The sequence below is a fragment of the Triplophysa dalaica genome, chromosome 24, assembly GCF_015846415.1.
Source record: "Triplophysa dalaica isolate WHDGS20190420 chromosome 24, ASM1584641v1, whole genome shotgun sequence".
NCBI lineage: Eukaryota > Metazoa > Chordata > Actinopteri > Cypriniformes > Nemacheilidae > Triplophysa > Triplophysa dalaica.
The window spans coordinates 7,868,966-7,885,025 of NC_079565.1; the positions used below are offsets into that span (position 1 = coordinate 7,868,966).

Below are 16,060 nucleotides of genomic sequence, written 5' to 3' on the forward strand. Positions count from 1 at the left end.
CATTTTTGTAATCTAAATGTTGTAATTGCTCCGCCTCTAAAATGACAGTCTACCCCTCCAAAGGCTTTCTTGCCCTGTTAACTAAAGGCCACTTAACTCTTTTTAATGAATAAAACATTTCCAACACATTAAACGTCATGCTTTCAGTGGTTTAAAATAGGGAAGAAATCCAACAATTTATTAAAAGTTGTTTATCACACCAATTACAAAAAGAATGTGACAATTCAAATAAACACATGCCTGACATACCACTATGATTTATATCGATAATAATCCATTACAAAAAATGTTTTTATTTAAATAATATACATTTGGACCGTACTGCAATATACATCTTGACACAACATCCATTAGCGCAGTATTAAATTAAGATTTATGTAATGGCTGACCTGATTCCCTCTCTGCATCGGATACAGCGACCCATTTCGCGGTTTCCATGATGTGTCCTTAAAGGTATACTTCACCCCAAGAAATGAACGTTTTGACATCGATAACTCACCCTCAAGTTGTTCCAAACCTATATTCATTTCTTTGTCCTGCTGAACACAAAAATGATTTTTGGAAAAAAATCAAAAAAGAGATCATTGACTGGGATAGTAGGACAAATGTTTGTTTTCCTAAATTCTTCCAAATATTTTCTTTTGTGTTCAAGAGAAAAAAAAGGCAATATTCTTTTCTACAATGGGATTCAATGGTGCCCCAGAAATCTCAGTTGCTATCATTCATTGTGTTCAACAAAGCAAAGAAATTGAAACGGTTTTTGAACAATTTACGGGCGAGTAAAGGATGACAGATGATTTTAATTTGGGATGAACTATCCCTTAAAGGGTTAATTGTTTTATAATCTTGTCTCTGACGTGAACACTAAAAATTACAACTTGCTCTGCACCGCAATGAGCTGCCGTGAGCCAATATATACAACGTGTGGCAGATCAAGAATAAAAATGTGAATTAGATAGCGTAAAAAGATGCTGCCTGGTTAAAACAACGCACCGCAATTCAACGTTTTGAAATGTTGAGGCAAAGGTCTTAAAAAACACCCTATTAAAGATCTCACTTTACAACACAATACGCATTTCAGTCTGTTTACCAGCTCCCGAATTAACCTTCAAGCCCGTTCACTCGCCATGTTCTCTCTGCGTCTCTGATGGGGGCTAGCGTGAGTAAAAGGGATTGTGGGAAAGTGACCTGCCTTCTCTCTGACCCATAACTCATCAGTCTCCAGCATATCTGAGCTCAAACTCGCAGCAATCCTCCAGTTCTCTTCAGGCGGTCGGACCAGCGCCTCTGATATACAGTGCAAAGAGCCCTGGAGCATTGCATTCATTAGCCGTCTCCCTAATCTAGTTTTCCTCCGTCCAAAAAATGTGCCTTCAAACAAAACGTTGTTTTGGATGCAAAGTGCATTTATATCTACAAGAGATCTTTGCTTAACTTTTTCATCGGCTATTTGAGCAATCAATATGTTAGGAAGTCGTATGTTGCTATATGCAAGAATAAACGACCGTTTTGGTACGTTCAGAGCTTTTTTTTGAAGACGAAGAAAACAGCCTCCCTGCAGAAAGAGTGAATGTTGTTTCATGTACTATTGGGTAGTGGATTTAGCGATGCCATCAGAAAAGCTCTCGCAAATGAGTCCAGGTTCCCCTTCGGACATGCTTGAACAAAAAACCTCCCTGCCCGGCTCTGAATGCATTAACAGGCTGTCTGCTTTAGCCGCGTAGCCTCTAGTCAAAGCATCGACACAGCCAGAACAGAGATGCTCCACAACCGAACGACTTCTGAGAAATGTGCACCAATCCTTCATGTAGCCAAACAACGGCAATAAACCTGTAGGTCATAAAAGATCTGATTTACATAGATGAGACTGGAAAATGAGAACATTAGATATCAAGATTAAAAATGGATCTTGAGCACAGGACAGACTTTGTATTTCGTGCAGTTAATTTCGCCCGTGAGGTCGGATGTCTGACTGCTTCATTTGGAAGCGATCTAGTTGTTTGGGTTGCACAGATGTGGTGGCAAAATTACCTCACGTTTGTCAACTACACCAAAATGTGCACTATAGAAATTTAGAGTGGCATGTCTACATTCAACTCAAGTGGCTGAAATCCTCGCTTTCGTTTGTTAAGCGAGAGTCTTTAAGAAGAGGGACGTCGACGAAATGATTCCTTTACTCGTATATTTGTATACTCGTAACATTTCAGTCTTGAGTTCAGGAGTCACGTGGAAGACTCGCAAATTAATGTCTCGTATTTATCCGTTGGCGTTTTTTCTTCAAAAGCAGATTGAGGTGTCCGTGGTTGGTGTAAGAGCCGGCTAGTCTAGAGGCTCCTGTTTTATCCTGATGGGCGTGTGGCTGCTCTGACACCGTCTGTCCTCTCGACTCAGGATGTATTCACTGAACTGGGAGGAGTCCACGCCCCCGCCGCATGACCCTACCATGCTGAACCCTTTTTGGAAGAGCCTTTCCAGGACCTAGGAGAAACCATGGAAAGTTTAAGGGTCATTTCTTTCTCATATATGTACATATGTGCAAAAAATCATTTCAACCATGATGTCAACTTGAACAAACAACACAATTGAACACAAAAGGTTTGTATTTATATTAACGATTCCTTTTTTCAGACTTTATATCAGCAATTTTTAAAAAAAAATATATATATGATTTGACATTTTTTTATTCATTTGAATATTTTTTTAAAAGACAGGGAACTTTCATACATCAATCCCTTTCTCATGATCTTTGAGTTCTGCACAACTGTTACACGTGTTATCTTTCTGAACATATTGCTGCTGACAGTTTGAAACCTTGTATCTCCGTATTGTGATTTTTATTCGTGCCATAATTCATTATTATTAGTCACTCTTTATTTTCGTCACTGGGTTTGAACCAATAAGAAGTTTTATAAAAAGTGTTCATTTTGACAACACGGTATGTTCTCATTTAAAAAGTACAGTGTTTGGGATACAAGCTTTCGGAAGGACAGAGACAATATAAAAAATTGACTCGCCCTTTCTTGCGCAAAAGACCAATAACGTTTTAAAGAATTTGTCTTTCATGTGGATCAAGTTATGAAGTTATAAAACGTCGCTGTCGTTCCGAAACCTTGGATGTCCAAATTCCTGTTTTTCAGGGAATGGAAAAATCTCTACTTTTGAAATGATTCAAAACTGTGTTGACAAGAACTTTTTATTGGTTAGATATTTGCATACCGCAGTGACAAACATAAAGGGTGACTAATAATAATGATTTATAAAATATAAAAATCATGAAATAAGGAGATACAAGGTTTCTGTAGGACAGCAGCGAAAACTACATGATGAACAGTAATTGTTGAAAGGATCTTCATTTTCATGTCCACTGTCCCTTTAAATGCATCACCTGATCTTTTAAATCTACAAAAAATGGTCAAACTGAAAAATTCTCCCGTTTCACCTAACAACCCTTTCTGTATTTTGAGAGCAAGTTCTCTACAACTCGGTGTGAGTTGTTGGAGTAAACTCCTATTTATGCCTCTCTATCAGCACTTCACATAGTTGCATCAAGACGCATTTAAAATGTGCAATATCAGTAACAGCGCTATCAACAACTTCACGCTTCCATTACCCTCAGACGCTTCTCACTCCAGACCATCCACCCGGGATGAGAAGAAGCGAGCAGACTTCCCCTGGGCTGTTTACAGGGGTTTGATGAAGAGTCAAATGAGAATAGGCTCCCCTACTGACAGCCCCGCACTGAAGACGCCCGGGTCTTTCATTACAAACCCATACGCCCCATCTCGGCTACTGTCAGAGATCCCTCACTGAGAGCCGTCCGCTGTCACTGTCATTCCCGCCACAGCCAACCAAACGCAAACGAAACGTTTTATCTGGCCGAGCGCTTGTAGATTTTTTTGAAATTCAATACATGCTGCCTCTAGTATTCACTTACTCCTGCACTTCTTTCAAGTGTGCTTCACATGAAAATGAAAGTTCTGGCTCGGGGCTACAGAGCCAGATAAAAGTCCCTCCGCAAAAAAAAATGAAGAAGAGGGAATCTGTGCACAGAGGGCCTGAGAAACCTTATCCTCACTTTGGAAGTGGTTACTGCGGAGAAACTTGAAGAGGAAATGAGCACTTCTTACGACATACACGGATAAGGTATGAAAGACTTCGACGGGCTGATTTGAGGACCCGCCGTGCACAAAGATTTCGTTTCGAAGCGTTTCGAAAAACGACTCCTATCGGTATTACGGCCCGAGTTGCATCAGAGTTACAGAAACAAATACTAAAGCATGAATCGAACGACTTTGAAGTTACATTTTTAAGCTCTACTGTACGATTCGAACGTTAGTGGCCACTTCATTCGAAAGATGAATGAATTTTCCAAGTTTTAATGTTTCAAGTTACGTCAAGTAACGTGAATTTTATTTGAAATTGAATCAATAAAGGTCTAAGAGACGAGCGCACAATATCCATAATTTTTTTATCTGCTTTTAAAAGCTGTTGTATTAATCAAACGAATTTACAAAGATACCATATGTTTTATTTTTTTTAGTTTTATCTGGAACATTCTTTAATAATTCTCTATTTAGAACTTCGTAAGATTTGTTTTGGAGAACATAAGACCGTATAAGACGTCAGGCGCTTTACAAATATTCATGCATTGATATCTAAAGGCTTGTGATTTTGCCATTACACTCAGTTCTCTGATGGTTGCATCACTTTTAAATTTCTTACAGTAAACGGCTACAATTTCTCCTCAACAAACTTTGTCTCTCTCGCTCTGCGTTCATACATGTCTCTCGTCCATTGTCATTTTTCTCTGATATCCTCATATTTCGTAGGTGGGTTTGTGAGAACACCTGAGACGTGCGACAGACAACTTTGAAAAATCCGCCCGCGTCAATCGGCTGCTAGCGTGTGCGAAAGCGCGAGCGTTATCAGACGCGCAAATTAGTTATAGTGTAAGTCAATTAGGCGTGTGTAAAAAGTAGCATAAACCAGTTTAGGTTGTTCAAAGAAACCAAAGTACAGTATTAAAAATGTAGCATGTGTGTTTAAAACGCTGCGGGCGCAGAAATGTTGGAGCACTTCTTCAACCGGGGAGATTTGTCTTAAGGATGAGCTACAAATAAATTATGCATATAATTTCCCTCTTTTCTTCTCTGGTTTTCATGACTGTATATTCCTATATTAGCATTGCCTCTAGGATTCAAAGTACTGGACGTTATAACATCTGCATAAATGTGTGTATACCAGTAGGCGTGTTTGTACGCTTGTGCGATACGCGTGTTGCGGCACCTTTTAAAACAGCCGAATTGTGAAGTACGTGAGAATGTCTCATGGGCTATAACTGCACCTCTGCATCTGTGGAGCCACACCTTCATCCACACCTGTCTGCTACACCTCTCACCCCCTCACATCTCTTCTTGTTCTTGTTGCCATGCCGCACTTAAGCTGCTTTAAGACACGTCGGCACATCATGCACAATATCTCGCACATCTCAACCAAGCAAAGTTCTTTTAAAGTTTGTCTGTAATCTTTGACTCTACGGATGAAAATACAGTAGAAGCTTCAACATACATTAGCCTTTTGACACAACTGACCCTTCTGACTTCTAATCTCAGTTTATTTTGGGGCTTTTGGACACTTTTGGACAGACGATGAGGCAACAAATTAGGTGCTGTTGCAAGCCAGATTCGAACTTTCCCACTTGAATGTTTTGTCATAAACCTTGTTTAACAATATAAATAAACGTAAATCTGACAGATAGCAAAGATAATTGTTTTAATGTTAAATCAACGTTAATAATAACATTGATTCAACATAAAACATTAAACATTATCGTTGTAATATAAATGTAATAAATGTATATTTACAGTTTAGAGGTCTAAGATCCATTTTTCACGCCAAAAATAAAGAACAAAAAGTTTTTAATAACAATCAAAAGGCCGTTTTGACCGTGATGTTTTAACATTTTGATATTTAACATTTAGAAAAAACTAATAATGAAGATAAATCGATCTCATGTTATTTTATATGATAAATATAAGTAATATAAAGTTTGTTTTCTAAATTTTGCTGTCACACCATAGGACACACGTACAATTTATTTGTTAACCACCCATATACAAAAAAATGAAATATTCTCAAAATGATGTGTACGTTTTCATCCCCGTCTAAAGCTCTTTTTCAGATTCCGTGAGAATTTGGGATTAGCCAATCGCAATGCTGTACCTGCACAGAGTTGAGCCTGCAGTAGCCATTCAGCGGAAACCGGATGACATGGGTTGGGTCCTGGTTCCAGCCGGCGTTGACGGAATTACACATGACGTCCCCTGTCTCTGGGAAAATCTCTTCGATGAGGGCCTTGTCCCCACTGATGGCAATCCTCTCGCCCAGGTCAGGGGTCACCCGCACCACCAGGCATTCGCAGGGTTGAGCCGTCCGCCGCTGCTCCCGGTCCTGTTTCCAGCGGTCCAGCTCTTTAACCATAGGTGTCAGCTGGTAGTACCGAGCCTCCTCGTACAACAGCTGGAACTCCTGCAGGAACAACACATGGATGTGAAAACATTCACAGAGGGAGGTTTGAGGCTGAGTAAATGATGAAAGAATTTTCATTTTTGAGAACTATCCTTTGAATGGAACATAATATACAAATGATTATAAACACAGAGGAACACAGAGTTAAACTAATGTAATGAATCAATTCTAGTGTTTCAAAGAACATGTCACACGGAGCGGTTCTGCCCATCTGACCCATCTTTAGACAGGATCAGGGCAGGGGATGGGGGGTACAGACCTCAAGGCTCTTTCCTCAAACACAGACACTGTGGTCAGACAGCACAGATTGTCTGCGTGTGCCCGAGGCTTGATTCACCCTACAGCACATTTACCCCAGATACACTTTTCTTTTATTCACTACTAAAGCAGATGGCAACGTGCCTCAGTCCTGCTATTACACCCCCCCCCCAAAAAACAAAAATATTCCTATATAGTGCCGCCAAAAAAATCTTGAAAATCTGGAAGAAACAAAGGTATTTGGCAATATTTGGATTAGAATTCTAGATTTTTACATAAGGATTTTTGTCATGTATTGAATACTTCTAATGAATCAATTAATGAAAATAAAGCCTTAATGTTTTTCTATTCAATGAAGTATTTGTCCCGTACTTTTGTTAATAGTTTACCAAAAATAAAATTCTGTCATCATTTATTCAACATCATGTTGTTCAAAACCTGTATATATGGAACACAAAAGAAGAGTTTGTAATGTCTTAGTGCTTTTGTGTCCATACTATGAAAACGTGTCTATGTTGTTTGATTATTAACATTCCACAAAATATCTTCTTTTGTGTTGTGCAGAAGAAAGAAACCCATACAAGTTTGAGATGACACGAGGGTGTGTAGGAAAGAATTTTAATTTGGAGTGAACTGTCCCTTTAAGTTACAAAGCTTAATTTAACTTAATATGTTAATGCTAAAATAACTATATAAAAAAATATATATATAAGTGCTAAGTATACAAATTATTATTAAATTATTTTTTACCTCTTTATTTGAAATATCTGGAGATATTTTGTTACTTTGACCCCAGGCCCCTGTTCATTTCTGCCCTTGTGTTATCATATATTGTACAGTAATCATCCACTTTAACAATTCGAGTCAATTTAAGACCCGTGCTTCACTTTTCCAATATACAAGAATAGTTTCGAATAAAAATGAATTATTCCAAATATTCGCATGAACATATTAAAACCCATTTCAGCTCATAATTCTAATGCACTGTATTTCCCTTTGAGCCTGGTGGCCATGTGAGATACGACCGTGATCTTCCTCAGGTTCTTCGTACCCGCCCTGTAAGCCTACTCATTCCACTGCAGGCTATGCCACAAACAATAGCATGGACCATCCCAGACACAACGCTCTTTTACAATTACCACAAGAAAAGGAGTTGTTTTCTTACCCGCAACCCTCCCTCTGCCTCTCTTCTTTCTCTCCCTCTTTTTCCCCTCTTTTTCTTTAGCACATACTGGTGCTGACAACATGGATACGGAGACTTTGGGCCTTCGGGCTCTTGCTAATTCAAAGAAAAACAAGCTCAGCTTCTTTCCCAGGTCTACAGCGAGGGCTGGGTATGTTTTAACAGAGGCTCCTTGTGTGAGTCACGTTTGGGAAAGAGAATCTAAAAGCATCGGCCCACACGAGAGAGAATTTAGTCCTCGGGTCATATCCATGTGGACAAATGGAAGTGGATGTTAGATACGGTGCATATATTTTGGGAGGAAACTTTTGTGGGGGAACGAAAATGGCGTCTATTAAAGCAATATGTTGAATGTGATGTTTATACGTAGTGTAACAGACGTCTGGGAGGAGACCGATCGCATTGTATCAGCTCCCACTGCAAGAAAGAACTAATTTCTCATCAAGACGAATTTGTTGCTTCACTTGGCAAAGAGTTCAGTGTGGATTGAAAGATTTCATGCAAAACGCTGTAAAAACTTATCTTGGCTCACAAGTGCTCTGTTATTTCTGCGGCATAACCTTTTGAACGTGTTGGCATGTGCCAATGCACATATTGATTTGGTGATCTCATATGCTGGAGTCACGACCCAGCGAGATCAGAACCCAGCTGCGGCTGCGTGGGGCCACGTGTGGCGACCGGTTCATGTAGTCATCGCCGGTTGAGTATTCCCGCTCACACAGGTCAGGACACAGCGAGTTTTGTTGAGCAAAGTGTATAAACGCAAGCATAATAGCAAATAATGATGTGTCTCTATTCTGTTCTATACATATTTTATGTTCTGCGCTCGAATCATCTCAGGGAGGCCGGCCACGGAGCCCGAGGCGGAAACAGTCAGTCCCACCCTAATTAATCCCATTGACACAAATACTTTTACCCATGTGATTGTAACAGAGGCGGGTATAGTTCTTAACCAATTTATCTGCTGTCGTTTAGGGAAAATATTCATAGCCGTGTATGTGCTAAGTTATAAAAACTTGTACTTTGTCAGGTCTGATACTTCAGAAGTGTAGCGTTTATTTTAGTCACAAATGAATATTCTGTGGCTAAAATGAGCCAGTCCCTTTTATCCAAAGCAATTCATATGAAGATATACAGTAAACAGAAGAATCGGCAGAGTTAAAAAAAAAGTCAAATTATCTCTCACAGTGTTAATATAAACCACACTTTGAGAGTGTGGATTATATATACACTGTGAGTGTTAATTTGATATTTTTTAACAGTGGCGATTTAAGTAACTAAAAGTAATTTCAGGGGGTTCAATAAACCATCCAAATATACAGTATGTTACAAAACATACAAAACACTAATTTCTTGGGGTATTTCTTCTCCAAGCCTCCTTGAATTCTTATCAAAGCTCCTACGCTTTAGTTTACACTCCAAGCCGAATTAGCCAATACTGTATTTTGTTATCAATACAGTGTGTGTTTTCTAGACATCAACCCCCTGACCTTTGCGCCACTAGCACAATAAAATCATCATTTCCAACAAAGTCCAATGCTTACAAGAAGAGCCGAATGTAAGTTTTGACCTGCTGCAGAGATATTCATTGCGTTTATGCATCACTGTACCTTGAAGTCATCGGGGAGGAGAAGTTTGCCTGTTCTCAGGTAGCTCAGGATGTAACGGAATATCTCTCCGTCTCTGTCGATGAAATAGTGTTGCTTGAGGCTGTCCAAAACGATCGGTTCAGTGCCGTTGAACAGACGACTGATTCTGTGCAAACATGTAAATGAATCGGTTTTAAAATGAAGCAAATGAAGTATGATTTTCTCATGTAAGTAACGACTTGAAAAATCGAAACAATTCCAAAACTTCTAAATACTCCTGACACCTGAATTTGAAATACTTTAACTGCAAACATTTAAGTAAACCTGATTCAAGCTTACGAATGCGGTCAGTCATCTGGAATTATGTCGTATGCTATTTCTGCTCTTTGGCAAAATCTGCATTATCTTTGTAAAGATGTTCCTATTTCATTCTTTCATTCCTTTTCCGTCTTTCTTTCCTTCTCTTTCTTTCCCTCATTCTGGAAAGCGATGCAAAACACTTAATAAGAAAACCAATTCCCTCTTTTGTGCCCGCGGTGGTCTTTTTCTCATATGGTCTTGCCGTTCCCCCAGTTAGAATTTCACCATATAGCTTTGGGCAATCTTAGTTTTTCATCTCAGCCTTTTTTTTTCTCCGAAAAGCAATTAAAATGCTGCCTGCTTTTCGCCCTCCCCATTTCCCCCCCTCCCCTCTTCTCTGTGCTCTCGCTCCATATCCATTAATAAATCAGAGAAAGCCACGCTCTCTGTTAACCTGAACAGATGTGGCAAAGCTCTCACTCTCTCCCATCTTAGACACAAACACACACGCACAGACGTAATCTCTAACAGGTGGTGTCCTTTTATCTCCAAACCTCGATGGATTGCGACTGTGAAGGATCTAGAAGGTAAGAACTGCGTCGATCTACAAGTGGCAGTGGCACAATCGTGACTCATTGTCGTATGCACGATATACTCGTTTTCTAACATTTTGACTAAGTCAGAAGTCACTTTGGATAACAATAAAAACAAATCAGCTTATAAAGATGAAAAATGTCATAATGTAAACCATTTAAACTTGCATTTTGGGGTTTAATTGGCCTTGCATTACATAAATGACATGTGCGTAACACAAGGACAGGGACATAAACCGTCAATAGGACTGATTTTACGTCAACACCCAGCCTCTCCCATCCCAAAACAACACAACACCCCAAAAAAGGTCAAGCATAACAAAAGCGACAGGTTGCTCTTACCTCGAGTCGGGGTATTTGGTGAGGGTGGACAGACTGCTGGTGTACATGTGCCCACCTACGTCAATGTGGACCGGAGCGTTGGATTTGGTCAGCTGAGCCGGCAGCGGGATTCCCTGAGTCGCCAAAGGAGACACGGGGGACCGGGTCAAAGAGAGCCGAGACATACTCCTTCCCTCCTGTACAAACAGCACAGTATCAAATAAAGACCCTCTCTCCCCCTTCAAACTCCGCGAGCCGAGGTGCGCTTCTGGCCTGCGAGCGCGCACCACATCACTTCTACATCTTCTCTTCATTTGCTTTTTACCTTACGAATTAGCACCGCGACTCTAATTAAGAAAATTGGCCGGCGTTTTTTAGCCCTCCTTTTTTAATAGAACCGGAGGGAAGAAACGGAGTGATGCTTATTAGCGAACACGAAAGAAAGAGAGGGAGGGAGGGAGGTGGATGCTATACTGTAGGTGTCTACCTAGAGGGAACGAGAAGAAGAGTGTAAACTCCTAATTAAAGATATTGGGCAGCACATCACCGAGAGCTGCTTCGTCTTTAAAAGTTTCTGAGAGCAAATGAATCAACGATTTGAGATGAAAGGAGATATTTGAAAAAGACTAAACAAGACGTAACTTTAAGCCACTATAAACCAACAATTCAATTTCTTATAAGGTTATTGCGATAAAGATTAATTATGTCACATTAAACATGAGAAAGTAACCCTGGCAACCAAATGCGATAAATAAATAACAAAAAAGACAAAGTAGATTTGACGTTTGTTTAAAGTCGCAAACAATTCCACCTAAGCAGATGGTTAAAGTCCCATTTCCTCAGGCGCACGCCTAAAGCGATGCGTCCATTATTTTACTCTAGGGGTTCTCTGTGTGTTTATGTAAACATAGCTTTGTGTATCAAATGTCAACATTCTCTTAAATATCCATATTTTTAGCCAGAGTTACATTTTCAAATATTTTACAAGAAAACTATCATTTAAAGCCTACTCAAATAAGCGAAATTAAATAGGTCTGCCACGCATATTTCGGTATTGAGCACAAACACTTTTTCCACAGTATTTACAAGCAGCCTGTGTTCGTCCTAACGCAAACGTTAAGAATCCGATATCGTCCAAAAAGAGCACATCATGACCAGAAATAATAGTCTGTTATGTTAAAACTGCGCCAAGTCCCCGGAGTGCGTAAAATAAGCACACAACTCTCCGCACAGCACTTCCTGTACGCACAGAGAACACAGTAACGCTCTGACCTCTCGTTTATACCCAAATCAGCACTGCCTGATCTAAAACGGCACAAGCGCGACACATTGACAACGAATGCAATATATATCCAACCAGATTTGAAACAAAGTCGGAAATCGTAAAGAAACCACCGTACCGTTTCAAACATTTTAGGATGTCCGACGCAATGTGATGAGAATCTCTGTGGAATGTTGCCTGTCCTTTAGACACAACTTTTCGTCAAAAAAAAAATACAATCTCGTCCACCCACTTCGGCGCTCCAAGATCTCTCCGTACAGAATCCAAAAGGGTTCTTGAATCCAGCGAAATCTAAAAGACGCGCTATACGGGTCCCTGTGGCTTTAACAACTCGCTTTAAACACCGAGGTGTCCGTACGAGACCGTAGACTGCTATAGACACTTTCCACAAAAGCTACACAGGGGAGTCAGTCAAGGCTGCGTCCTTACCTTGGAAGACATAGCTGTAAATGTATCTTCAGCCCTCTTTAAAACATGAGATCGATCGCGGCGTGTCGTCGGCTCGCTTTTTTCTTTCTTGCCTATGTTTTTGTCGAAGCGTGAGAGTGCGTTGAAGGCACAGCGTTCCAGCCCGAATAACAGAGGGCAGACGAACAAGAATTCTTGCTCAAGGCTCTCCAAACGCCCCGGGGCAGGATTAGGCTACAATTAGCTCAACCCTGCCTGAGCTGGGGCGAGTTACAAGAACAACATTTGATCTTGCTCTTCAGATTTGGAAGTATACGTATATGTGTGTTTAATCGTATCGAATTTATCTACTTTACGACGTCTGAACGAAGATATGCGTGAAACGCGGGGATAACGGTTTGCGGGGTTACCTGTGCGCAGCGCCTGTGCCTTCGGTTCACCTTCAGAGCGCAAAAGATAAAACCCTTTTTTTTAATAGAGTGTTAAGCAACACGCACTTCACTATTCTTGACGCTTTATTTTCCTCTGGGGTCTTACGCGTTTCTATTGCAGAGTTTGTTATTGCGGGGTTGGAAGAATTTATCTTTTTAATTTGGTTTAGTATGTTCGCCGGTGACTTACAGCGTTGTAACAATATTCTGCTGGCCATGAACTAAATGGCGTATATCGATACGCATTGTGCCTTTGCGAAAGGCGCCCACACATTGCGCCTCGAGCCAAACGCGCCATTTCAATTTTTGCGCGCGGCTAGATAGAGACGTCTGACTTGATGGCACACGGCTTTCAGGTAGGAGACAGGTTCATTGCGCTGAAAAGAAACAGATTATACAAGAAGGATATTTGACAGTTTTAGACCTTTGTCGTATTGCTCCCATTCGCCTGTAAATTTCCCGTACCTTGACATCTGGCGCCAACCAGTGACCGAACTGAATTTCCATGGCAAATACGAACAGGCAAATGAGATGATAGCCTAAATAAATAACGCATTAGTGTTTAAAATAAATAAATAAACAATAGCAGAGTATAATTTGTTTCAGCTTTTCGTTTATAAATAACGGAAACCTCAGTTTACGTGTCACATATTGGAATCTTCAATCATTTTTGGCGTAAAGCTGGTTATCACTCAGAACAAAGCCCACATCTTCGAGTAACACAGCAAAGCAAATCTGTTTGTATATAGGAATATGTTGCAAACTATTTGAACTTAACAACTCATTTTTTTCTTCCCCTTGGCTGAAATTAGTTTCCCACATCAGACGAACAGCAGGAAGACAAGATATTTTTGTTCAATTAAAGAAACAAGCCCGGAGTTAGTTCAATTACTCGACGCTGGAGGAAGATGTAAATTTAAAGATTTAAATAGCTTAGACTGTTGCCTCGAGCGTCCGCACTTAATTTCCTTAATTTACAGGGGTTGTGAAAGAGAGACGAGGGGAGAAATGCTTATCCCAGTGATGTGCATCATGTCAACAAACAATATATCTGAGAGTAACATTTACTAACTAACTTTAATAAAACAGCATGAAAAACGTTCGTGCATAAACTATCTTTCCCAACAAAACCTTTATTAAAATCAATATACTAATATTAATTTAGTACCATAAAGAAAAATCATCAAGAAATAATTAAAATGATGAATATTTGATGTATTTTTCTTATTATACGTTTGGAGACCTGAAAAACGTTTTTGCCAAAGGACACCACTACCTGTGCAATATTTTTTAATACATAAATAAATCTAAATAATGGTGCGTTTGTATTTCCCCCCCAAGATGTGTACCGATGACGGCTGTCCCTCGTTAATCCACAGCGCCATCTGCTGCCCATGAGTTGCAACACCCAAACACCCGGTTACCCCTCAACTCGTCATCTTAAACAACTTTGAAGATTTTCTGATGCTGTTGCATTTTGCCTACTCTCGTAATTAGATTTCCCGCATCTTTTTTTTGTTATAACTTAATTTTCCAAAGGTTAGTTCACAGCTACAGCTACTCTGGTGCCTCCAGGTCCGTCTATTCCAAAAAACCCAATCATACAAGGAACTCATTTTCTCACTTTATTTCCCCCTCTTTTCAAATATGATTTTAGTGCTGAAGAAAGAAAAACGAGCATTTTCTTTGTTCGTGCACGTGACAAATGGTGGCTGATTTGATGTGCCCTTTGAGTCTGCAGATTGTGTAGAGAACAGGATGTCAAAGCCCCGGGCGCTGTTAGATAAGGCGGGGGTAACGAGGGGGCGGAGCTTAAAAAGCCGCAGTTGCTCGAGGCTGGAGAGGACTTTAGCCTATTGGAGTAGGAGGACAAGATGTAAAGATCAACACCGGTTTTGACTATAAGGGAGGTTTGAGATTTTGTTTCCAATGCTTGAACATAATTTAGTAAAATATATAGCCTAACCTCTCCAGAGGTGTCCTATTAAATTGCTATAAACAGTATTTGTGTACACATGCTGAATGCAAATACTACTTTTGATGGGCAAGAATATTCCCGAGAATCCTTGTTTTCCGGCAATGTGCCCATATATCAAAGAAAAAAGTGACATTGTGTCTCGTTTCGTACGGATGCGTCCTTGTGTCCTCCAGAGGTATCAGCCTCTAAAGGGTGCAGTATACTGAGGATTTCTACTTGGAATTAAACGAGAGGTCCTTCGTAGGACATACTGGCAGAAAATGAAACAGGAAGTACCACGTTGCCATGACAACACTTTGCACGCGCACATGTCAAATGAATGGAATTGAATTCTACATTATTTTAAGAGGTAAAAAGTTGGTTACCTTCTCCCCTTAACAATGCCAAAAGAGTTAAACAAATGTTAAACGATTGCCTTACTGTTTTAAAACGTTTAAACATGACTAAACACTTGTAAACTTATTTATTATGTCTGTTAAGATTAACAAATTGTAAACTGTTCACATTTAAACGTCACATATTTGATTGAACGTGCAGCTGCTACCATTTATACAGCCCACTTTTATTTAACAGACGTTGGCCGACGCAAGGAATTGTGGGTTATCTCTAACAACTAAGGATACATCTCATGTGTCCTGAAAGTGCGCATCCCTATGCCCTACTCCCTTCGAAGGGCTGAGCCCTTTAAGTGAACTGTTGAAAGGATATATAGCGTTACTGTCTCTCATGTACTGTATGTGTTTGGAACTCACAAAGGGAAGACTTGCCTAATGTTACCTTGACAACCCCGCACGTCCTTTCTGAATCCAGCGCTCGTTTGTTGGATGTTGAATATGGAGTATATTATTTCACCGTTTGGGAGAAGGGTTTAGTGTTCACTCCACTTGGTATTAATAAAGGAGAAATATGATAAAATAAACCTTTTTACACATATAAAACATTTTCCCACAAACTAAATGATCTTATACAGTATTTTAACCATCCTAAATCATATTTATCACTGACAGAATTAGTCGAAAAACAAATACAAACTAAATGATTGTACTTACATTTGTAGGTAACCTAACCTTACCTATTTTGCTTCAAAATGCCTCGAGAGAACTCGTAATCCAAGATCACGTGATCACAAACGTAACTCACTTCCTTGAGGTGACCGGGGCATGTACGCCTCCCTAACAGACTTTTGAAA

At 39.9% G+C, this 16,060-nt stretch overlaps 1 protein-coding gene across 4 annotated transcripts; it reads right to left on the reverse strand.

The window, feature by feature from the left end:
- Positions 1 to 147: 147 nt before the first annotated feature.
- kctd15a (potassium channel tetramerization domain containing 15a) lies at positions 148 to 13,448 on the reverse strand. 4 transcript variants are annotated; one of them, XM_056740002.1, is made up of 5 exons: positions 13,359 to 13,448; positions 10,794 to 10,969; positions 9,580 to 9,724; positions 6,223 to 6,528; positions 148 to 2,478 (listed from the first exon to the last, which is right to left on the reverse strand). In XM_056740002.1, exons 1-5 carry the CDS (start codon positions 13,398 to 13,400, stop codon positions 2,320 to 2,322), a joined length of 828 nt encoding a protein of 275 aa, XP_056595980.1. In that variant the 5' UTR covers positions 13,401 to 13,448; the 3' UTR covers positions 148 to 2,319. The 4 variants fall into 4 exon arrangements, with proteins under 4 accessions (XP_056595980.1, XP_056595983.1, XP_056595981.1 ...); XM_056740005.1 differs by lacking the exon at positions 13,359 to 13,448 and adding an exon at positions 12,873 to 12,911; XM_056740003.1 differs by lacking the exon at positions 13,359 to 13,448 and adding an exon at positions 12,484 to 12,838.
- Positions 13,449 to 16,060: the final 2,612 nt, after the last annotated feature.

Excerpts from the sequence above, each read along its gene's own strand:
- kctd15a (XM_056740002.1), bottom strand. The coding sequence starts at position 13,400 with ATGGAAATTCAGTTCGGTCACTGGTTGGCGCCAGATGTCAAG. Across the intron at positions 10,970-13,358 it reads GGTTGGCGCCAGATGTCAAG|GAGGGAAGGAGTATGTCTCG; the intron begins GTACGGGAAATT and ends CTGTTTGTACAG. Across the intron at positions 9,725-10,793 it reads ACCAAATACCCCGACTCGAG|AATCAGTCGTCTGTTCAACG; the intron begins GTAAGAGCAACC and ends ATGTTTGCACAG.